This window comes from Vigna unguiculata, chromosome 9 (genome assembly GCF_004118075.2).
Source record: "Vigna unguiculata cultivar IT97K-499-35 chromosome 9, ASM411807v1, whole genome shotgun sequence".
Taxonomy (NCBI): domain Eukaryota; kingdom Viridiplantae; phylum Streptophyta; class Magnoliopsida; order Fabales; family Fabaceae; genus Vigna; species Vigna unguiculata.
The window spans coordinates 15,916,145-15,940,748 of record NC_040287.1 but is presented as its reverse complement, the minus strand read 5'-3'; the positions used below and the strand labels follow the sequence as shown (position 1 = coordinate 15,940,748).

Below are 24,604 nucleotides of genomic sequence, written 5' to 3'. Positions count from 1 at the left end.
GTGGAATTACGTCCTAACCATAAGGCACCACCACTAAACCTTCGTGGAATTACGTCTTGGCCATGAGACACTACCATGAAACCTTCGTGGAATTACGTCCTAGCCGTGAGGCACCACTACGAAACTTTTGTGGAATTACATCCTAGCCGTGAGGCACCACCACGAAACCTTCATGGAATTACGTCCTTACATGAGGCACCACCATGAGCCCTCGCTAAAAGAGTCATGGAATTACATCCTTACATGAGGCACCACCATGAACTCTCGCTAAAAGAGTCATGGAATTACGTCCATTAGATGAGGCACCACCATGAACTCTCACCACGAGGTTCATGGAATTACGTCATACCCATACCTTATCCATGTTTCACTAGTCATTCATAGAATATCATGCATACCAATCTCATGCCAATGTATATAACCAACCATCCATATCATGTTCCATACGCAAGATCATACCAAAATCATCCATTTCATTCCCATTGTACCATATATAATACATACAAGGCATCTTACGTGGCTTTGTAAAGTAGCACACCAACTAAACATTTGAAAGCATACACTTATCCAATCAACACCATCAATCTCACTCAGACAAAGAAGCCCTCGCTCAAGCGAGAGAAACCCCTCGCCCAAGCTGTCAGGTCTCGCATGGGCGAGATTGTAACGGTGGGCACGCCCAAAATGCAGAATTCACAGATTTAACTCAAACAACAAACTTTTACACACAAGCTTGTTCCAAACAATATTTCTAACATGTATGCATTATCATATTACACAAAAAATGCATTTAAACTCAACAAAGAATGATTTATTTGGCTTTCTTGAGTTTTTAAAGTGAAAGAGAGGAAGGGAAGAGAGTGGCACAAATGTTTTTATATTGGTTCACTCAATTACAAAGCTACATCCAGTTTACCAGGATAACATGAGCCTGATTTCCACTATATTCAAAAGTTTTACAAATCACACACCAAGATTACACTTTTAAACAAAGAAAAACACCAAAAATTTTTACTCACAAAAATCTACACTACAACCTTGTAAGAATCACACTCACAGACCTGGAATCACATAGGTAAAAAACTAGAGGCACAAGAACTACAAAACCTGATGGTGGCTCTCCCTAGCCAACCATACACGAGTTCTTCAAGCTATTCCCAAGCCAAAATGCCTTCAAGATCAACCAAGATCTGCAATTTTCACCTTGTAGTTGTGTAATTTAGAGAGAGAAAGAGAGAGAGAGTTTTCAATGACGAATAACAGGTTTTCGCGCTCAAAAACTCAAAATCGTGCCTTAGCTCTCGAAAACACAACTTATATAGTATGGTCTTAAGTGAAATCAATTAGTTGAATTTTTTGTACAATTTGTTGATGTCACTTGACTTAAGTGAAATTAATCGATTGAAAAACAATTCAACTGATTGAATACATTCATACCATAAACTAATACAACAAACATTTTAACCTGTTAAAACTCATTTTAACATATTAAAAAGAACACACTAAGACTAACAAGACATCTAACCTATGTCATATAGCCTACCAACATGATATAACATGTAACCATAACATTTAACACATAATTTACAAATTTAGCACAATAGAAACATAATCTTCAAATGGATCTTCATTAACCACATATGATCTTCATTCATTTAGTTTTATTAAATCTTTGCACCAAACTTGTTTGTGCCAAGAAGAACCGTCAAGATGGCCAACCTTACGGAGAAGGGAACTAACACCAATAACAAATCGCGACGCACCAAGGAAAATAAGGGATGAAGCCCAGACACACAAACACCAAATTTTCGGACCCAAGGTTGTGGAAGAGACAATCGAGAAATGGGCAACCTTGTGGAAAAGAAAGATGAAGAATAGAGCGCGAAACTTCAAAACGAAAATGATAAATGAGGAAACCAAGACTTTTTTCTTTTCTTTCCAAACTACGATGAATTATTTAAAAAATAATAATTCCATTTAATACTGCCACATGTTTTTCTTCACGTCGACATTATCAAACTTTTGTAAAAAAAATCTTTATTAAACGATCATTTTCGAATAGTAAAATTTAATATTCGACGGGGAAAGGCCAAAGAAATAAGGAGATCACAACGATAGCAATATCCCTTGGTAGTGCAAACGTGCCTCATCTCTTTCGTCTACATCCTTTCTCAACAGTTTGATGCTCACTCCCCTAATGCTGCTGAAATCATCTTTCACTCCCATTTTCCTGGTGCAAACCGCTAAATCCAAACCTCAAAAACTTCTCCACCACGCATTCACCAAAACCTTCTTCACTTACAGCACGCCACCCGTTCGACACAATGCCTGTCTCAACCTCTCCACCCCACCACCCGCTTCCTCCGCCTATATCCACCTCCCTTTCTGCCGGAAACGCTGCCACTATTGCGACTTCCCCGTCGTAGCTCTCGGCTCCGCCTCCACCCAAACCCACCACGACCCGCGCGTCTCCAACTACATTCACTGGCTCTGCCGGGAAATCACTGCCACCAAAGTGGATCAACCCGCTTCCACAACGCCCCTCCAGACTGTCTACTTTGGTGGTGGAACACCCTCGCTGGTGCCTCCTGCGATGGTTTCATCCGTTTTAGAGACTCTGAGGGTGAAGTTTGGGCTTTGTGAGGACGCGGAAATATCGATGGAGATGGACCCCGGCACGTTTGATGCAGAGAAGATGAGGGAGATGGTGGCGTTAGGAGTGAATAGAGTGTCTTTGGGAGTTCAGGCGTTTCAGGAGGAGCTGTTGAGATCGTGTGGGAGGGCACATGGGGTGCAAGAGGTTCATGAGGCTATTAGTGTTGTGAAGTCATGTGGGGTTGAGAATTGGAGCATTGATCTCATAGCCTCGTTGCCTCATCAGAGTTGGGAGATGTGGGAGGAAAGTTTAAGGCTCACCATTGAGTCACAACCTTCTCATGTGTCCGTTTATGACTTGCAAATTGAGCAAGGAACAAAATTTGGACGATTGTAAGAGGCACTTATTTGTTTTTTTCTATGAACACGATTCACATTTTATCTCAACACTGATAACCAAGAACTTATGTACTCGCTGGGAAGTGACAGTTGTTTTCTGTTGCACTAGCGACAACAAGGATTTAAATTGCAGTTGCAATTGCAGCTTTGTCGTGACATGATCCTTTATATTGTGAGAAATTACTTTCAAATATAATTTACAAGGTTTTCAAAAACGGTCTGTTACTGCAATTTCGGACGTGGTGTCAATGTTTTTAGGCTATTCTTACAGCTGCCCTTTCTGATGTGGCTGAGTATTTTTTTAAAACCTTGAGTAGCATTGATGGCTTTTATTTTCTTTTTATAAATCATTATAATGATCTAGAGATGTTTTCAGGTACTCACCAGGGGAATTTCCGATGCCTTCTGAAACACAATCGGCTGAGTTCTATAAGATGGCTTCAAGAATGCTTTCTGATGCGAATTACAACCATTATGAAATCAGCAGCTACTGCAAAAGTGGGTACGAGTGCAAACATAATTTTATCTACTGGAAGAACGAGCCTTTCTATGCCTTTGGCCTTGGCTCTGCCAGTTTTGTTGGTGGGTTGAGGTTTTCTAGACCAAGGAAGGTCAATGATTACATTAGTTTTGTGCAGAATCTGGAAAATGGATTAGTAGATAGCTCTGGTGATGGTAACATTCATGTCAAGGACACGGCCATGGATGTGGTGATGCTGTCCCTAAGAACTGCACAGGGCCTGGACTTAAAGAGTTTCCAAGAATCATTTGGCAGCTCTGTTGTTTTGTCATTGCTAGAGGCTTATAAACCTTATGTTGACAGTGGACTTGTGGTTTGCTTGGACGAGCATAGGAGAACCATTATAGTAGATGACCTTAACTCTTCCTTTTTGTATAAAACTAACACAGAAAAGAGGGTGGCATACATAAGGCTAAGTGATCCAGAAGGTTTCCTCTTATCAAATGAGTTGATAGCCCTTGCTTTTGGGGTTATTGACTCTTGGAAGGATTGTCCTCAGTACCAAGAAGCAAAAGCCACTTGAAAGCATGGATGTATATTTTACAGCAATACCTGATGTTATCTAACAATTATTTGTACCAGATACCTATTTATACAGGAAATATTTCTTGGAATGAGGGGATGGATATGCAGGTTCAAACACCAATGATGGGCATCCATACATTCCGTTGATCTTCATAACTAATAATAGTTCATGAAATGAGATAAATTATGATTGACATAAGAATAAGTAAACGAAATTGTCTAAACCTACCTCCTGAGGTTGAGAATCATCTTCTGATGGTGAAAAAACATAATTTCAAAGTGTACAACGACATCCAAACACAAATTGATATATGAATTTTGCAGGGGATGGTTTGAATTCGAAAGGTGCACGATGCTCAAGCTAGTAATTTTTGGAACTAAAGGAGATTGAGATCACTGAGAAATACCTTTAGGTGAACCAGTCACCTGTTTCTTCATATGGAGCAACTATTTTACTGTTTACTGGTATTTTGTCCCTATACTGGTAACGTTTTCTTGCTTTTTTCACATTTGCTTTGTGTGAAAATGGTCCTGTTTAGGTATCATAACATTATTCAGTTGGCACTCCTTTATTCTCAAACTTGGGAGCACAATGCCCACACTAATGTCTTCGCAATTTGCTTTGTATTTATTTTCATTATGTTAAACTCATTCATTGCTAGCTAAGCAGAACCTGAGATTTTTTTTTTATCAGCAATCAGAACCTGAGTTATAAGTGTTGAGTCTAGATCTATATTTTTTTCAAACTTGAATGTAATGTCCCATTTAATTATTAAGCGAGAATTAAAGGAAACGTCACACAAAGATAGTACTGCAACATAGTCCTGGGTTCTTAACACAACCCCTACAACATAGGCACACCACGATGCCAACGGGAAACCAGATACAAGTCTAACAAATGAGGGTAGAGTATTAAAGCATGAAACAATACATGGGCCATAGCCCTAAAGAACCATGACAAAAAAAGAATCCAGCCCAGATGGCTAAGCAGTAGAATCGTCATTTCCTTGCTGACCACGAGAACCTCGCCCATATGCTCCCATCAATCAAATGGATGATCATCGCAAGAAAGAACAGTCACATACAATACAACCATACAACAAACAGGGTAAGCTAGAGCCGATAACATTTTCATCATACAGTCAATATATTTTTCACCATTCAATATCCATACAACAACCAAGCATGTCATGACTTTCAATCGATACACTACGACTCGACTCATCCGGATACGTATAACTTGGTCGGATTCAGTGGATGCCCGCACTTGTGGTGGATACCTCTGCTCACCCCTGAGCTGTGTGTTACAAGTGTTACAATGAATCAATTTTCCTTACCACAAGGTTAGCCCTTAATGAATTTCAGGCCTCCTGCTACTCTCACCACAGGAGTCAGTCCGTTCTAGGTGAGACTAACTGACTCCTTAGAGCGTTAGGATGCAACCTTACCTTGAGTCCTTACCTAGTTATAGATGGGGCACCACCATGGACACCCACTAACAGGGACCATGGAATTACGTCCCGACCACTGAAGCGTGACCCTGAAAGTCTCACCTAGAGACTCTAAGGAATTAAGCACTGACACGAACCAACATACATAAACAGCCAAGAATTTACACATACGTTGCACATAAGATTTCAAACCAAAATCCATAACCAAATCCTCATTTCTCATATGTTGAATTATTACCAACTCGTTATTCCCAATGATGAGTAAAGTATTTCTCCTCATACCAAAACCATACCAAAGGTTTACCAACCATCAAGATCCATTGTTACTCATGCCAGGTGTATGACCACACGTACATACATATGTATCCAACTTCTCATGTACAATTCATGTAGAAATCATGCCAAGCTCACAATTCCCCCACATATAATCTCCTCCCAACATGCATAATCATTTATACAATTTATAACACAGATCATACCATGCCTTTCAATTCACAAACTTCATACCTCATACCAAACACATCATAACCAACAATCTAATTACCAATTTAAGAGAGTCATCCAACCTACAGCATATTTCGCTCAAGCCAAGAGCCCTTGCTCAGGCGATAGGGGTATTCTCGCTTAGGTGATAGACCCTCGCTTAGGCGAGATTGCGACAAGTGCTGTGATTTCCTTGCAGGCTTGCTTAGGCGAGTTCTGGCTCGCCTGGGCAAGACAACCTCTCGCCCAACAGTGGCGTCCCTCACCTGGGCTAGACCACAACAGCATTCCAGGCCTTCACTCCTCCTCGCTTAGGCGAGTGGCTCTCGCCTGAGCGAGACTGGCGTCGCTCAAAACCAGAGTCCTTCGCCTGGGCGAGGGTTCGCGAAACCCTGGTTGCTTCTGCAGGTCTCGCCTGGGCGAGTTACTCTAGCTTGGGTGAGATTGACAGATCTCGCCACTACCTTTCCTGCAACAATCACATATCCATACCCAAGCAACAGTCCAAGATCGTTCACACACTCATCACAGACATACAGTTCATGCAATACTCAACAAACATCAAAACCAGCCAGAAAATCGTTCAAGACTCGAAAACTCTAACTTCCCCGTGCCTGAAAAAGTTCAGCTAAGACCCCGACGACACGACCACGAGCGCAACAGCTCTAAGGATGGACTATGGGTTGAAATAGGGGTGGAACAGAACCAGACAAATGACGTTAACAGAGGCTTTCAACCGAAATCACGAAAATATGGTAAAAAGGAAACCAGTACGGCTAGAAGAGATACTTACATGGAGCACGAGTTCTCTTAGCTCAACATGACAGTGGAAGCAAAACACTAGCGGAGGGGGTTGACGGCTGCAGTTTAGGTTCTCTAAAATGAAAGGAAAATGAGACTTAGGACAACTGAGAAGGGTTTTATCTACTAGGCCAGCCCTTAGGCCCACTTACAAGGGCAACCCTTTAGTTTAGGGCAGGAAGATAAGGAATAATATTAATGGGCCTTACATTGAACAGTTATAATCATCATAAGAGGATTGTTAAAGTTTGGAAGATATGATAGAAGATATGCTACTGCATAATTTGATATTGGCCTTTCCTTCAAAGTTTTCTTTGAAATGATGGTTTCGATGAAGGAGTTGTAGAGAATTTTGATGAATCTGCAAGTAAATTAAACTTGGCCCTCAATTTGGTGCCTAGTCTCAAAATGCCACCAATGGAATATATTATTTAATTATTACTATAATTTTAATAATTTAAGTATTAAGATATTTAATTTATATTTTAAAAGTATATATGAGAATAAGAAAATAAACATGAAAAGTCGTGTGAGAGAGAGAAAGTTTCATGAAAAAGCAAAATAAAAATGAAAATTATGACATCTCCATTTTGTCTGATACCAAATGTTATCAAACTCGAGGATCGTAATGGAATCAGAAAGAGAATGAAAACTCGTAACTTGAGGACCATGGTTACGAGTAGATGAAAAATCATATTCATAAATAAGTACATCATTTAAAATAATATAAATGATAAAATCAACTCATACATAATTCATAAAATGAGTTCATAACAAGTAAAATAGTTTCATAAGTCTTGCCAAACATAAAACATCTAATAAATTGTTCAATTTAAATAGAAACTATCCAAGAAAATATTTCATATCAACACTAGGATAATCATCAGTGTCCTCCAGATCATTTTCATTTTCATCAATGTCCTCTCCTCTAAGACCTTCATCATTATCAAGATTGGAGGAACCTTCAAATCATCCATAGGTACAGCAACACCACCTTTACTAGCATATTCATTCTCTCCAACTTCAACTAAGATGTCTTCATATAAAGCATCCAAACTTGAACTTGCTTCCTTTTCCTCCATAGTCCATTCATAATCAGAAACAAGATCATCCATGTTATAGTATTTTGTTTTCCTAACATCCTTCTTCTTCTTCTTCAATCTTGAATTAGCCATGACAAAAACCACATCATTCATAGTCTTTTATTGTAAACGAATTTGTTTTTTGATGTGGACCTAAACAATTACAAAGTTAATTAACACCTTATACTAACTCTAAAAAATAATTATAAAATCAATTTCATAAATATGAATTCTTACCTTTTAAAAAGTACTCCAGTTATGCTCAAATCTGGATGAATTACAAATCAAACTCAATGCTCTAAATGCAATTCTTTCTAATTTTGGATGTTCATCCCCATATGAGTCCCACCATTACGATGAAGTTTTAGTTTTGAGAGCACATTGAGTTATCAGACTACCAAAAATTCCATATTTAATCTTGAAACTTTCAATTTGAGAATCAATAAGTAATATCATCAATAATGGTGGGACTCATAGTCAAAACTAAAATATAATAGCAACAATAATATACAAAACGGTAATAATGAATTATAATTAGAAAACCAAAGAACAATAATACTAATAATATATAAAAAAATTGTAAATATAAAAGTTCACTGAAATATAAACCAAAATAAACTTATTATTTGTAAGTTCAAAAGAATAAAATAAGATAGTTACACATGATCAAACAAGTAATGAAAAATAAATTCAAAGATAAAATATTATTGTAAAAGAAAAATGTGATAAGTTTAATTTTTTAAATTGAGTATTTATTAAATTTTTATATAGAATATTTAAATATTTTTAAATTGAGTTTATCGTCTGATTTTTCTCTTAACGATGTGACTGTTATGTTATAGTGTAACTTTACTTAAATGTAGTATAATTTTATAATTTATAATTGCATTATTAGAAACATGACTCCAAAAATTAATGCATTAATCCATAAACATTTATGCAAAATTCGAATTACTACTTGCTAGTAGGGTCTAAGGAAGGGTACATTATTGCGCCGCGGGGTTTAGACTTCAGTGTGCTTTCTGAGTAAGATGGGGAAGAAGACCAAGAAACCCGGCAAAGGCAAAGAGAAAACTGAGAAAAAAACCGCAAAAGCCGAAGAGAAGAAAGCTCGCAGGGAAACCAAGAAGCTTTCTCCCGAAGACGACATCGACGCCATTTTGGTACTCTCTCTATTTCCATTCACATCACTTTTCCATTCTCAAACCAAATCCTCAAACAAACTTGTATATATTAGCGTCTCTTGAATTAACGCAGTTGAGCATTCAAAAAGAGGAAGCGAAGAAGAAGGAGGTTCACGTCGATGACAACGTTCCCGCGCCTTCTCCTCGTTCCAACTGCTCGGTAACGCCGCTAACTCCACTTCTCACTCTTTCATCTCTCACCTCTCACCTCTCACCATTGCGATTTCCGTTTTGACGCCTTCTCTTGTAGCTCACCGTCAATCCGTTGAAAGAGACCGAGTTGATTCTCTACGGCGGCGAATTTTACAACGGCAACAAGGTTATGAGTTTGAATTCAAAACCAATTGTGCTTGTTTGTTGAGTGATTGATATGATTTATAAGTGAGTTGTTGCTGCAATGTGAATTCGTGCAGACCTTCGTGTACGGCGATCTCTTCCGGTATGACGTGGAGAAGCTGGAATGGAAATTGGTTTCGAGTCCTAACAGTCCTCCTCCGCGCAGTGCTCACCAAGCGGTTGCATGGAAGAATTATATTTATATTTTTGGTAATTCACTTTACTTTTGGTTTTCAATTGAGTTGAATAGGTTCGTGTGATTCACTAAGCTGACTCATTCAGTGGAATTAGAGTTTGATTGGATAAATTTTTCATGAGAAATATAAATTAAGAAGGAAAAATAAAATATTTTTTACAAGTTAAAATTTAAAATGATCTTTTAGAGAAGTAGTTTTAGCTTTAGATAGTTTTTTCTATAAGTTAGTTTTAGCTCATGAAAATGATTATTTGGTTTTCTTTTCCTAGAAGTACCTTTGGAATAGTTTATCCAAACAAAACATAAGATTTTGTTGTTCTTAGTCATTGAAATTACCTGTCTTTGCTGGCTGCTCTGAAAAATTTGTGTGGTTATGGATGTTTAATTTTTGTTTGTGCTTTAGGTGGTGAGTTTACGTCTCCAAACCAAGAGCGGTTTCATCACTACAAGGTTAAGCTTGCATTACATTGCTTCTGTTATGTGATGTGAATGAGGCTTTGGTGTATTGGATTTTGACTATATGGTGATGTTGTTCTTGGATTTTGATTTGGTTAGGATTTTTGGATGTTGGACCTCAAAACAAATCAGTGGGAGCAACTTAATTTGAAAGGGTGCCCTAGTCCTCGTTCAGGACATCGAATGGTAGGTTCTGGCTGATGGGACATAATCCACTCATTGATTTACCTGTAACGGTGTCAAATTATTGAATCCTTAATCAAAGATTTTTGGTATGTTTGTTTCTGACAGTGCATGATATTCTGCTCAACTTGAATTACATCATTCTATTGTTTGGATTGCACTGCAAATGCAAAAATAGAATTACAAGTTATGTGAATTTAACTTAACATGTTTACAGTTCTGTTAAAACATCAAAATTAAATGATCGGCATTATTGCTTGATTTGGTTCATTTCAGTATAGTATTCCTATTTTTAGAGTGCAGTACAGCCATGGCAAAAATTAATTAAAGAACAATTTTTTTTATCTTGTTGCTTAAGCTGATTTAACTACTATCCTTGTTGAAGTAACAATAACCCAATAAATTGTGCAAGATTGTGCAATTGAGAATACAGAAGTTTCTTTTATACTGTTTTCTCTTTAAACAGCTGCAAGGTTGGATTCCTTGCACATCTCAATTCTTGTTAGACTGATCCCATTTAATGATGACAATAGGTATGGAATGTTTATTTTGTCTTTTCAGTTAATTGACCTTTTTGAATCATCATATTGTTTGCACTTCTTACTAGATTGCATTTTCCAAGCTCAAAACATTCATTCTTGCGGAGGTTGACTGTAGTAGCTAAGAGCCTATTAAACATCCTTGTCATTGATTGTTATTGCTGATCTATTCTTTGTTTCCTCTTTTGCATACATTAAGGGTGATTGCTTTGTTCATTGTAATTGCTAAAAGCCTTATAGGAAATGCGTTACATGTTCACTCCAACTTATTTGTGCTCGTGGAATTATCTTGTTATTTCTACGTTTAGGAACCTTGTTTTTGATATCATAGTTATGAATCTTTATTTTAGTAGTTAATTACTGCATCCCCCTCCCCCAATATCATATGTGGCATCCATATTAATCCAGTTATCATGTATCTGTTTATTGTAATTCCTTGTGTCAAATTATTCTGGTTAATTTACAGATATTGTACAAGCACAAGATTATTCTTTTTGGTGGCTTCTATGACACTCTCCGAGAAGTGAGGTTGCTAGTGCTTCTTACTTATTCTATTGTACAGAACTGTGTTAATTATGTGTATGTGATTTTTTTTCTCATTGAAACAAATAAAAGAACTTGGCAGCAAATGAAAAGCTTGTTAATAGTTGAATTAAAATGGTCTGGTTTTGAAAAGTGAGTTCTAATATAAATTATCTGTGACTCAACAGAAATCTAATATAAATTAAGTCTACGGGCAATTGAAAGCACTCATGGTTGAGTTGGGGGTCTAATTTCTGGTTCAATCTTTTTCTCACTCATGGTTGTCAAACTGGAGTGTTAACTCACGATAACATACCAAAAGCAAAAGAAGGGAGAGTTGAATTGTGTTTTAAGGCTTTTTGAAATTTTCTCAAAGTGTTGTATGATGATATAGAGTCAGATGATAGTTTTACTTGACAAATGCACTGTCAAGTGGTTTTCTTAAGAGATTGCATTTGATGAGGAATGTCAGGCACAACTTGTTTGACAGATGGACTGTTTAAAAGCACTTTTCAAAAATTTGTTTTTACAAATCTCTCCTTTTGAGATTAGTTACAATTAAATTACATACAATCTGAAGAGATAAGAGAAGGAAGGATTTACACTATGCTTTTATATTGGATTACCGAGAAATAAAGATTATGTTCAGTTCTCAATTAAAAGATCAAGTTCCACTAAGCAAATTAATGTTGTGAAGATACAACTGAGTATTACTTTAACCTTTGCCACTCTTGGTTAAAAACCCAAGTATTATTTGGAAACACAACTCCTGACTAAAAATTTCAAGTATTATTTGGACCGTAGCCACTCATAGCTAACTCACTAACTATTATTTGGAATTTAATCGCTCCTGACTAAAACATTGTGAATAAAATAATGAAGAGTTACACCATACACAATGTAATTGAATAATCACATGAAGGTGTTTTTGTGAATCACATGTATTACTCTTAAATTTATCCCTAATAGTTTATTTTATTGAATTTTGAGAAAATGAAATTGGTGCCTTGTTTTAATTACAATATACATGTGGGGATTCAGTGTTCAGAAACTTATCAACGAATTTCTGTTTTCTGCCTTTCTAAATATTGCAATTGTGTGTTATTGATCCTATAACTTTTAGATTTTGCGTCTGATGTTCTTTGTTTAAAGTCTTTTAGAGACCTGTCATTGGTATTGATTCACTAAATAGCACTTCTTTGCCAGATTTTAAGACGTTTTAATATATTATGCAGGTACTACAATGATCTATTTGTATTTGACCTTGATCAATTCAAGGTAAATATATCTAAATACCTGGCTTGTCCTGTTAAAATGTTGTTTACTGTTCAAGTTCAGCACCAAAACATCAGGCTGTTTCATTTTATGTAGAAGTGTTGATTTTTTGTTTGGGAATTTTTATTAATGACGATGTGATTTTGTGCTATAGTGGCAAGAAATAAAGCCTAAGCCTGGAGCAATGTGGCCAACTGCACGTAGTGGTTTTCAATTATTTGTTTACCAAGATGATGTGAGTAAAATACGGATCTCCCTTACATGAAGCTAATAATTTTCATTTTGTAGTACTTCTACTTATGTGTTAGAACTGCCATTAAAAAAAAACTAGTTTGTGAAAAATAGGGAAAATATCCCTAGAAACAATACACTGCTTCATATATTTTTGTTTTTCCTGGATCCGCTCCTTATGCAACTCTACGTTCACCAGAAGTCCCTACTCTGAAGATCTTCAAGGTTCTGCACCTCCCATTGCCCAAAGGCTTCAATTCTCTTAATGTTGGCAAGAGATCTCTCTCTCCACCTCTCTTATTTATAGGCAGCTTGCCTTGTTTCTTTAACTGGCTGTCTAACTATATATTGTAAAGAACTAACTAATGGGTATCTATCATTATGCCAATCTCTATAGTAAAATTTTCCCTTATGTGCTGCTTCATAATTGTGATTGATTTGTGTGGCTCTAGAAAGTAGTTTTGAAGTTTAGAATGTTTTCTTCTTTACATAGTTCTTTTTCATGTTGCAGATATTTTTATATGGTGGCTATTCAAAAGAAGTTTCCTCTGATAAGAACAACTCTGAGAAAGGAATTGTTCATTCAGATATGTGGTCACTCGATCCTAAGACTTGGGAATGGAACAAGGTAGTCCTTTGGAGTTAAGTTTAATATTGAGTAAATTTGTATATTCCTTTTCTTAGTCAAGTTTGAGGTTTCTTGTATCTTTGTTTCCCATGCCCACTAATTAAAATTACTTTAGTGAGCTTCAATAGAAGCACAGACATGTTATTTGTCTCATTTACTTCTACCTCCTCCCTCCATAGGCTCATACACCCCTGATGCTTAGGACAAAGCTTTTAATATATATTTTTTTCTAACATTTTTTTTTTAATCTTTTTTCCCTTCTTGACAGGTGAAGAAAGGTGGAATGCCTCCTGGTCCCCGTGCTGGGTTTTCAATGTGTGTTCATAAGAGGAGGGCTCTGCTATTTGGTGGCGTTGTGGATATGGAAGTTGAAGGTTATTTTTTCTGACAGCTTATATTTTTCAAGCAAGTGATTTGGAAGTAACCTCTTTGACCTAATGTTTGTAAACAATTCATTAGATCAGATAGTCTGCTCAAAGTTCATTTAGAGGAGATATATTTTGTTGTTTACGCTTGCTGTAAGCTTAGTATCTTAATTGCATCAACACTGCAGGTGATGTAATGATGAGCTTGTTTCTGAATGAACTTTACGGGTTTCAGTTAGACACCAGTCGCTGGTGAGTCCTCCCATATTCTGTTGGTGCCTAGCATGTTATAGTCTTAAGTTGCCCTTTGTGAACTGAATTCTTTCGTAGGGTCTTGAGTCTAAGTTATTGGAAGTTTGTATTTTACTCTGTATATTGATGATTTTCTGTTTAGAACATAGGTGTGCTACTGTTATCTTATCTAATGTTTCCTGATTAGCTTATTTAATCGTTTTTGGGTAATAGGTATCCTCTGGAGTTAAGAAAGGAGAAGTCCACAAAAGATAAGGTAGATTGGATGTCGTGCATATATACATCTGATCTCTCCACATTTTAAAACTCATCCTGTGGACTGTTTTGCATGTTACTTTGTTTCTTAATTAAATTAAATTCCTTTTGCAGTTAAAAAAAGTTGAACAAAATTGTCCTGATGATGTCAACAAGAAGATAAATCCAGCATGTACAGCAAGAGAAGAAACTGTGGAGTCAGAGGATGAAGAAAGCAACATTGATGATATATCCAAAAATATAGCGTCAAACATGTCTATTGTTGATGGTGAAAATCTTACCAACTCTGACGAAAAGCCCAAGGAATCTGGTGCTAAATTGGACATTCAAAGTTCTTTGCCTGAGGTTATTATTTTGGACGAGAAATCTTATAGGTACCAATTTTACCTGGTTATTGATTAATGAGATTTTTCTCTCCAAATTCTTTAGGTAGTGAAGCCCTGTGGACGTATTAATGCTTGTATGGCCGTTGGAAGAGACACGTTATATATATATGGTGGAATGATGGAGATTAAAGATCAAGAAATCACTCTTGACGATCTGTATTCTTTGAACCTTAGCAAACTTGATGAATGGAAGTGCATTATACCGGTCTGTTAGTTTTTTCTTACCTAGCTTTTTCCAATACATGCATATGTTCTATACCATAGTTATAAATTTTGGATACAACTATTTTCAAATATTTTATATAATTATACTAAATGCATATAAATACTAAAAAAAATTTAAAAATGCTTGACATTTTCATAATTTATAATAAAAAGCTATAGGTCTTAGCTCTTAGCCAAACATTTGAGTAAATAGTAATGAAGGATACCATGTCTTACTAAAGATATAAAGACAAGGATTTAATGTGTTTGGATTTTTGGGAGATAGATGACTTAAAGACATCAGAGACTTAGAACAGAGTGGCAATTAACAAAGAACATAGATAGATGGTTTTACATAGATGAAAATAGAAAAAAAAATCCCATTAGACACAAATACACAAAAAAATGGTTTTACATAAAACAGATGATTGAGAATATGAGGACAATATTGCAAGAAAAAACTAAAGGAAAAGGGAAAAGGAAAAGTACAAAAACTGTCAGACAGGTTGCTGGAGAGAGGGTCACATAATGACAAGGGTCATGGAGTGTCGCAGGTCAGAGAGGAGACAAGTGTGGCATGATAATCATGAACTTTAAAAGGGTTTTCATCTTGCTGAAACTTTTTTTTATTGATTGACCTTTCATAAGATGCCCCTCTAACATTAGTATTGGAGTTCATTCTCAGGATTTTGGGCACCCTCAGTATAGTGGTGCAGTGCCACAGTGAATGCCCTTATTGTGGCCACTGACACTGCTACAGAAAAGTGCAACACTATGGCAGTTCAAATAGTGGCCATGGGCCGCCATACTATAGATTCAAAGTAATTATATTATTTATACCTGTAGGAAATCAAATGTACCCCATTCTCTTACATAATTATACATTTTCTGTTCTTACGACTAAATATCAAATTCTTCTGTTTTAGGAGCTCTGCCTGTCTTTTCTCTGATAATAAATGGTTAAGCAAGAAATAATCTGACTTGTTGCTTGATACAAGTCTGCTAGTATAGAATTGGTGAATGTCTGTACCTTACCCAGTTCCAAAGGTCCGGGACACCTCATTACTCCTACAACACCTAGTATTATTAAAAGGGTCACAAATAAATATGTTCTAATGATTAGATCAATCAATTTACAACGATTTTTGACAAAGTTATATCTTATGATCTTAATTTTTATTGATACTTTGTCTCGTTCCCAAAAATTAGATTTAACCACTGAAGGAAGAGATACCTTTCTTGTTTTCTCCTAAAATGATTTGGGAATATACCTCAGAATTTAATTACAAATTATAATGTGGTGAACTGGGTGACTTATCTTCTGATGTCAACGTACAAAAGGTCTCTGAATGAGTTATGGTGAATCGTTGATGCTGTTAATATAGTTTTGTTGTTTCAGCTTATTTAATCTAAGTATATATTGTGATTCTAATTTCTTGATTAAATACACGCAGATCTGTTTTATTTTCTTTAATCTGACTTGAAGTTTTATCAACCCAGGCTTCAGAATCTGAATGGGTGGAAGCTTCAGAAGATGATGAAGAAGATGAAGATGGTGATGAAGATGAGTCCGATGGTGAGAGTTCAACTGATGAGGATGATGATGAGGAAGAGGAGGAGGAAGAGGTGCACATTCTAACTTTTTAATTCAAGCAAGAAAAAATTGAATGAGTTATTGTTTCCTCTCCTTTGTTTTATTCACATACTGGAAACCGAGTCAAATAAACAAGGCTACGGTCATCCCCAAAATAATGCTAGGCCTTGTTGCCTAGGGTATGTTATGATCAAACGGCATTCCCTTATTTGTTCATTATGTTTAGATTACATAAAAGGGTGGAAATCATTTATTTGGTGTAAGCTGAATTTGAGGTTTGAATGGAGGGCACCAAATTGAATCTTCCTTGCAACTTCATGAAATGAAGGGTTTTCCGCTTTTTAAAAAGGATAGAACTGGCTTTTGACCACACCATCCACGAGCCAACATCATTTGATGAATATATAAGGGTGATAGCATTTTGAGTTAGTTGTAATAATTTTATAAATTGGAATTTAGGTTTTCTATTAAAGGGGACATCTACAAGGTGAGGGGAATTAATTTATTAAATCTATAACAGAAAAAGGGAAGAGAACAACAGAATATACTATTGTTTGGGAATTCTGCCTCTATACATTGATTTCATTATTTCAAATGGCTAGTGAGTTGTTGATTTCTTTCTCTTTTGCTGCATATTTTGAAGCATTTACTCCGATATTTCTTGTTAAGATTTGAATGGTAACTGTAAAATAAGATGAAAATAAGGTTTGGGGATTAATCTCCCTTGTGTAAATCCTACGCAAAGGATAGTTTATTTATAATGATAATGAGCCAAACCCAGAAATACATAATGGGCTGAGCCCAACTACTAAACAAAATACTATATCATCTAACACTCCCCCTCAAGCTGGCGCATACGAATCGTATGTACCAAGCTTGTTACAAAGATAATCAATTCTAGGTCCTCAAAGAGACTTAGTGAAAATATCTACTAATTGATCACTTAAGTTGACAAACTCGGTCTTGATGTCCCCAGATAGGATTTTTTCTCGAATGAAGTGATAGTCAATTTCAATGTGTTTGGTCCTCTCATGAAAGACATGATTAAAACTAATGTGAAGAGCAGCCTGATTGTCACATATGAGTGTCATTTGAATGACATCTCCAAATTGCAATTCTTGAAGCAATTGCTTAAGCCAAACAAGTTCACAAGTGGCTAAAGCTATAGCTCTATATTCTGCTTCTGCACTAGATCTTGCCACAACACTTTGTTTCTTGCTCTTCCAAGAGATCAAATTACCACCAATCGAGACATAATATCCGGAAGTAGATCTTTTGTCGGAAGGAGATCTTGCCCAGTCAGCATCTAAATAACATACAACTTTTGTATCAGAGTTGGAATCATATAGTAAACCTTTTCCAGGAGAGCTTTTGATATACTTTAATATGCGAATGACTGCATTCCAATATTCTTCACATGGGGAATTAAGGAATTGACTCACCACGCTAACTCACCACGCTAACAACAAAGGAAATATCAGGACGAGTAACAGTAAGATAATTCAACTTTCCAACTAATCATCTATACTTTTCAGAATCTGAGAAAGACTCCCCCTGTTTAGGTAGAAGTTTAGTATTAGGATCCATGGGTGTTTCTACAGCTTTAGAATTTATTAACCTAGTTTCCTCCAAAATATCCAATGCATATTTCCTCTGAGATATGACAATACCACTATTGGATTGTGCTACTTCAATGCCCAAGAAATACCTGAGTTTTCCAAGATCTTTGGTCTGAAAATGACAACAAAGATGTTGCTTTAAGAGGAAGATGCCAAGGTTGTCGCTTCCTGTGAGAACAATGTCATCAACATATACTATTAAGTAGATACATCCAGCACTAGAGTGACGAGAAAAAACTGAATGATGCACTTCACTATAAGACATGCCAAATTGTTGAACAACACTACTGAATTTTTCAAACCAGGCTCGAGGAGACTGCTTTAGGCCATATAAAGATTTGTGAAGACGACATACCAATCCAGAAGACTCTCCCTGAGCAACGCATACCTTTACGAAGGGCAATGGGAAGATCAGACTCAGTTGTTGGAATCGGAGGAGACAAATAACTCGCCACTTGATGTGAGTCATGTGGTGGTGGTTGGCAACGGTGTCTTCTGCTATAAACCTGAAGAGGTGGTCTATTCGCAATAGGTACACTCAGAGGTGGCTGAGGAGAATCCGAGGTGGCACTAGAAGTGGGCAGACTAGGAGGATCACACAGGACATGGATATCTATAGTAGTAGATGGTGGCTCACAACGAGAAGAGGGGTGTGTGAAGTAAAACACATTTGTGAGCGTGGGAATCCTAAGAAGACACATTTGTGTGCTCTCAGAGACAATTTATCCAGGCCAGGACTAAAATCATGGACAAAACATGTGGACCCAAAGACTTTAAGAGGTAAAGGGTGAAGAGGGTCGTGAGGAAATAAAATAGAATGAGGAACTTGGTTATGCAAGACTGAAAAATGCATGCGATTAATAAGATAACAAGCAGTAAGAACCGCATCACCCCAAAAATGTGAAGGAATTGCACCATGAATTAAAAGAGTGCGAGTTGTTTCAATAAGGTGCCTATTCTTGCGCACAACCACTCCATTTTGTTGGGGTGTATAAGCGCATGATGTTTGATGAAGAATGCTCTGAGAAGCCATAAAATGTTTGAAGGATTGAGAGAGATATTCACGACCATTATCACTTCGCAAATTTCGAATAGAAATCTCAAACTGAGTTTTAATTTCATCAAAGAATGATTGAAAAATAGAGAACAACTCAGAACGATTTTTCATTAAATATAACCAAGTACATCTTGAATAATCATCAATAAAAGTAACAAAATACTGAAAACTTAAAGTATACTTAACATGACTAGGTCCCAAATGTCAGAATGAACTAATGCAAAAGGGGACAAAGCCCGTTGTGAGACACTACAAGGAAAAGAACTACGACTATGCTTTCCTAATTGACAAGACTCACACAACAAACTAGATAACTTGGACAAGCTGGGGACAAGTTGTTGCAGTTTGGCAAGGTTGGGATGACCAAATTGTGCATGAAGGAGGGATGGTGATTCCATAGCTGCGCCAACATGTAAAGGAGGACGAAGATGATACAGACTATGAGACTCACATTCAATGCCAATCATGTGTCTCGAACTCTGGTCCTGTAAACAAACAAAATCTTTGATAAAGGAAATAATACAATTAAGAGAACGAGTTAGACGACTGATAGATAATAAATTGAATGGAGACATAGGGACATAAAGAACATGATCAATGGATATGGATGGAAAAATATTAACAGTACCAACACCATGAGATGAGACTCTAGACCCATTAGCCATTGTAACTGAGGGTAAATGATCCGGACAAGACAAAGAAGAAAACAAAGATTTGTTACCAGTAATACGATCTGTGGCGCCTGAGTCAAGAACCCAAGGACCAAGAGAATTAGAGTGAGTTAGGCCAACAAATGATGTCCCTATGCGTGCAACAGAGGCAAGCAGATGTAGTGGAACTAGAACTCTGACGTTCCTCATACCATTTGAAAAAGTCATTGAAAATGGCAGGATGCCCTGCGGTATCAGATGAAGCAGATCCACAGTCGTTGATCGGGGAGGAGGATCAGAGTGAACTACTAACTTTCCACAATGGTCACACTTGGGTCGTCCCTTTCCTGGCTTGCGAGAACGATTGTGATCATCCTGCTGAGAGGTCAAGACTAAGGAATCATCAGCACAAGTAGATGTATCAATGACTTGTTTTCTTGGCACACGTAAAAGGGCAGAACTAGTAGCAGTGAAGTTGGGCACAACAGGAGACCCCAAAATCTGGTCGTGAACATGGGAATATTCATCGAAAAGACCATGTAATGCCAACAACATAAAGAACTTTGACCTTTGCTCAAGTTCTTCGGCTGGAGTGGAGGCAGGAGGTAATAACTCATTAAACTCATGAGGAAGGGCATGAATTTTGCCCAAATATTCAGCCATGGGACCAGGACTCCGCGGAGCAACAACCGTGAGAAGATCCTGACAAACACCATAAAGACGCTGAGTGTCATTGGTGTATAATAACTTGGCCTGTGCCCAAACGTCTGAACATGTTTCATATGAACGAAACATTTGTTTCAGCGAAGAGTTAATGGTGGACTTAATGACAATGCATAATTGGGCATCAATTTTCGTCCAGCGGGAAACTTCATCTGCAGCGACTGTAGTTACACTCTGGGTGAGATAATCTTCATATCCTTGACTCTTGAGCCTAAGTTTGATAACATGTCGTGTAATTTGTGTCCAACTTGTCAATGGATAAATGCACATTGACGTAGTTGGTATAAACAGAGGGTTCAGACAGAGGGGTGCTTGAAGACGACACACCCGAAGTGGCAGCAGAAGAAGCCATAGAGGGAGAAACCCTAAAAATTCAAGGTCCTCCGATTGATACAACAACCACAGATCCAGAAAGAGCTCAAAAAGGCGACTCAGGCGAAGGTGATCAGCGTAGCAAATGGCGGGCAATGCGCCGTCACTCACGGCAGAGAAGTGGTGGTTGCCGGAGCTTGCGGCGGCGCGTGGAGGCGCCTGAGAGCTCTGATGGTGGCGATCTCTATGGTGTTGGAGTTGCCTGGCCGAGACGAACAAAATTGTTTGGTCGTCGGTCGAAACTGCAACTCCGGTGATGGTGGCAGAAGCGGCGACAATGAGCGTCAGGACAATGGCTGTAGTAAATTAACCTAAGCTCTAGATACCATGTAAAATAAGATGAAAATAAGGTTTTGGGATTAATCTCCCTTGTGTAAACCCTACACAAAGGATAGTTTATTTATAATGATAATAGGCCAAACCCAGAAATACATAATGGGCTGAGTCCAACTACTAAACAAAATACTATATCATCTAACAGTAACCAAAGGGGTTCTCTCTTAGATACAGTTTTTTACTACGTGTTACTGTATCTTGAACAGCTTGCAGTGAATAATATTTTGATGGACAGAAAATAAACTCGTCAGAACCAGTAACTTGTGAAACAAGATTTGCTTTTGCTAAAAAAGTGTAATTCTGTGATAGAAATTAATCATTTCAAAGGTATTTTCCTTAAAACATGAATTGCTATTCAACACAGATAATATTCAAACACGTGAGATAAACTTTTCATGACCGGAGTTTATTTTTCTCCAAAACAAGTTTTCCTAGATTATTAAGTTGGCTTCACCTTTTGATCACTACCAGGCTCAGAATGCATCAGTTCAGGTGGGAGATGCTGTTGCTCTAATCAAAGGTGTTGGAAAGAATCTCCGGAGGAAAGAAAGGAGGTCACGGATAGAGCAGATTAGAGCCAGTCTTGGCTTGTCTGATTCACAGAGAACACCAATGGTAATGCGTTGTTAGTTTTTAAAGACCTTTGAGACTTTTGGTTAAACATTGAAACTAGTCTATACTCAATACACTGGGCTTTGATTGTGTTATATATGTGGTTCTGTTTGTGCCTTTGAAAGCATCTCTGGGCTTTCAATTAGTATTTTTCTTCTTCCCTCATCTTTCTCAATCGATTTCTTTTTGCATGTATAGCCAGGAGAATCCCTGAGGGATTTCTACAGGCGTACAAATATGTATTGGCAAATGGCAGCCCATGAACATACTCAACACACTGGAAAAGTAAGTTTTCTCTTTTCTTTAGAGTTATATTATTCCTTTATAACCTCTATAATTATATGAAACAAGAAAAGGAAATGAACAATTTTATTGAGTTTCCCCTTTAATTTAAACTTTCTGATTCTATAATGGACTATTTTCACTCTAATCCCCCCTATTTATCTGGGCGGTCCCCTTTAACTGATACTACCTTTCCCTTCTCTTCTCTCAACAACTTGTTTCGCCCTTTCCATATTTATTTTGTTTCTGATTTCTTATGTCTGGATATCAGTAGTTCAGGAGGTACAAAAGAAACTTCTATTGATTTTTCTGTTTGACTGGGCTCAAAGTGCCTGACTCCTTCAAAATTCATAAAATTTGGGTCTGATCTGCTTACAAATAATATTTATCTGATTTGGTTTGATTTTATTTTTTTCTCTTCTTAGTTTGGATGTTCATGCATTTGTTTACATGAATGTGGCAATATGCATCTGTTTACCATCATATTTTTCGTTTTTCACACATTTTATCAACCCTTAATTGTACAGTCATGTGCTGATGTGTCAGAAAAAGGTTAAGAAAAACATTTTTGTCACCAACTTTTGCAAAATGAAGGTATTTCCCTTTTAAAAGCCTTTTTTTTTTTTTCATGACTCGATTGCCCACCATTAGACATTTAAAGGGTTGGTAAAATGCACAAAAATTGATAAAGGACAGTAAATCCATGTACAAAAAAACTTGGATGACAAAACACAAAATAATGATAGTTGATTTGTAAAATGCACAATTTCGTTGGAAAAGTACATTATTTTCGACATGAGGATTTGCTTAGAGTTTCCAGGTATTGTTGAGTTCATCATTCATTTCACTCAGTACAAGCAATCCATTTTGCAGAACAAAATCCATTTTATTGCTTTTTTGCATTTTTGGTGGTTTTACTCTCTTGGTTTGCATTATTATAACAGATTTTGCAATGAATGGATGATAAGAATTTTAATAATACTTTTAATTTTGAAATATTCCATAATTTGGTCAATTCTGGGAATGAATGTAAACTCCTGGAAAGAGGTAAACTAGACAACGGAAGGACCAAGGCTTTGCAGGTTTTAGTGGAGGAAAAATTTGGACGATTTTCAAAACACAATATGAATGATAATGGTAACATCAAATTCATTCTATAGGTCCAGATGTTATGAGACGGAATGTAATTAGGTTGTATGATGTTTCCAACTGTTTAACTTTTGTTGTACCATGAACCTGCAGTGTAAATTATGTTCGAAATCTGCACTGCATCATTTTTAGTTCTTGCATCATTTTTAGTTCTTGAACAAGTACACCCTAATGTTTTATTTTTCCATTTTGAAATGTACGGGAATATAATTTTTTTGAATTCATCTAGCTCTAATTTAAGTTTCTCCCCCTACCAATTCTCTTTTTCTCATATATACAAACAAATACATGTGTATACTGATGAATGCCTCATATCTTCGTGGTAAAATTTTGCTCGGTAATAGGAACTCCGCAAGGATGGTTTTGATCTTGCTGAAGCACGGTACAGGGAGCTAAAACCTATTCTTGACGAGGTAATATTTTGTTTCACAAACATCTACCCTCGTTTTTGTAGAGTATTTCTTCAAACCTGCCCCTAAAAATGATTTTCTTTTGACACTGCAGCTGGCTCTATTAGAAGCCGAGCAGAAAGCTGAGGAGGCTGAAGGGCCGGAAACTAGTGCAAAGAAAAGAGGAAAAAAGAAAACTAGAAATTGATAATTGATTCAGCACGCGAGATGTAGGTCTCCTCAAGAATGTAATATATGCAATTTTGATTTAGTTTGATGTCATTATCTAAGATGATTGCACATATAATGTGTAGCATGTCACATTACATGTAATCTATATGTAACAATCACCCAAAATTCAGCTACATCACGAATTTCCTCCCTGGAATGGAGTATCGGATTAGAAAAGAGAACAGTGAATCAAATATCTTATATTTCTTGGTTTGAAATTGAGATCCACTTCTAGCTATTGTTCCTGTGTCCATCATCTAATCACCGTGATAAAAAGTTGATTCGGTCTCTATCGTCGCTCTAAAATGCATATTGAAGATACGAATCAGCGATGGAGTACATACCTAGTCATCGACGGTCATTGAATAAAATATAAGCGCTGTTTGATAAGTCAAGCAAGTCTAATTTCTTTTTAGCTCAATTGAATGCAATTATGTTTTGTGGTAAACTAATGGTTCTTAACATTTTAAAATATTTTCTTATAATTTCATCCTTAATATCATGGTAAATTGAAACAAAAGCTTTTATATAAAATCTTGAAGCTACTGATATTTTGAAAGTGATTTATTAAAAAGTTTGTTCAAATTGCATAACCTTGCCACTTGTTTCTATTTATGTGAATAGTAAGAGCATGTGCACCACAACAGGGAAGGAAACTAAGCACGGAAAAAGAAGAGCCTAACAAGACATTGCTTTCTGCTACATAACTGTATTATTTCTTA

The 24,604-nt window shown here is 36.8% G+C and overlaps 2 protein-coding genes across 3 annotated transcripts; both read left to right on the top strand.

Moving 5' to 3' along the window:
• The first annotated feature begins 1,841 nt into the window (after positions 1 to 1,841).
• On the top strand, positions 1,842 to 4,131 carry LOC114162341 (oxygen-independent coproporphyrinogen-III oxidase-like protein sll1917). Of its 2 annotated transcripts, XM_028046197.1 has the most exons (3): positions 1,843 to 2,988; positions 3,371 to 3,496; positions 3,633 to 3,861. In XM_028046197.1, exons 1-3 carry the CDS (start codon positions 2,183 to 2,185, stop codon positions 3,649 to 3,651), a joined length of 951 nt encoding a protein of 316 aa, XP_027901998.1. In that variant the 5' UTR covers positions 1,843 to 2,182; the 3' UTR covers positions 3,652 to 3,861. The 2 variants fall into 2 exon arrangements, with proteins under 2 accessions (XP_027901997.1, XP_027901998.1); XM_028046196.1 differs by having other exon boundaries at positions 1,842 to 2,988; positions 3,371 to 4,131.
• Positions 4,132 to 8,812: 4,681 nt separating this feature from the next.
• Positions 8,813 to 24,104, top strand: LOC114164150 (kelch domain-containing protein 4). The gene is made up of 20 exons (XM_028048694.1): positions 8,813 to 9,019; positions 9,114 to 9,200; positions 9,291 to 9,359; positions 9,454 to 9,586; positions 9,976 to 10,022; positions 10,128 to 10,214; positions 11,217 to 11,278; positions 12,508 to 12,550; positions 12,702 to 12,782; positions 13,290 to 13,406; positions 13,675 to 13,780; positions 13,960 to 14,023; positions 14,237 to 14,279; positions 14,393 to 14,623; positions 14,708 to 14,869; positions 16,369 to 16,494; positions 21,691 to 21,834; positions 22,030 to 22,116; positions 23,607 to 23,675; positions 23,767 to 24,104. Exons 1-20 carry the CDS (start codon positions 8,888 to 8,890, stop codon positions 23,857 to 23,859), a joined length of 1,983 nt encoding a protein of 660 aa, XP_027904495.1. The 5' UTR covers positions 8,813 to 8,887; the 3' UTR covers positions 23,860 to 24,104.
• Positions 24,105 to 24,604: the final 500 nt, after the last annotated feature.

What these genes read in the sequence shown, in the direction of transcription:
- LOC114162341 (XM_028046196.1), top strand. Translation starts at nt 2,183, where the DNA reads ATGCTCACTCCCCTAATGCTGCTGAAATCATCTTTCACTCCCATTTTC. An exon ending in GGAACAAAATTTGGACGATT is followed by an intron (nt 2,989 to 3,370) that starts GTAAGAGGCACT and finishes AGATGTTTTCAG; the next exon opens with GTACTCACCAGGGGAATTTC.
- LOC114164150 (XM_028048694.1), top strand. Translation starts at nt 8,888, where the DNA reads ATGGGGAAGAAGACCAAGAAACCCGGCAAAGGCAAAGAGAAAACTGAG. An exon ending in GAATTATATTTATATTTTTG is followed by an intron (nt 9,587 to 9,975) that starts GTAATTCACTTT and finishes TTTGTGCTTTAG; the next exon opens with GTGGTGAGTTTACGTCTCCA. An exon ending in TGTGGATATGGAAGTTGAAG is followed by an intron (nt 13,781 to 13,959) that starts GTTATTTTTTCT and finishes TCAACACTGCAG; the next exon opens with GTGATGTAATGATGAGCTTG.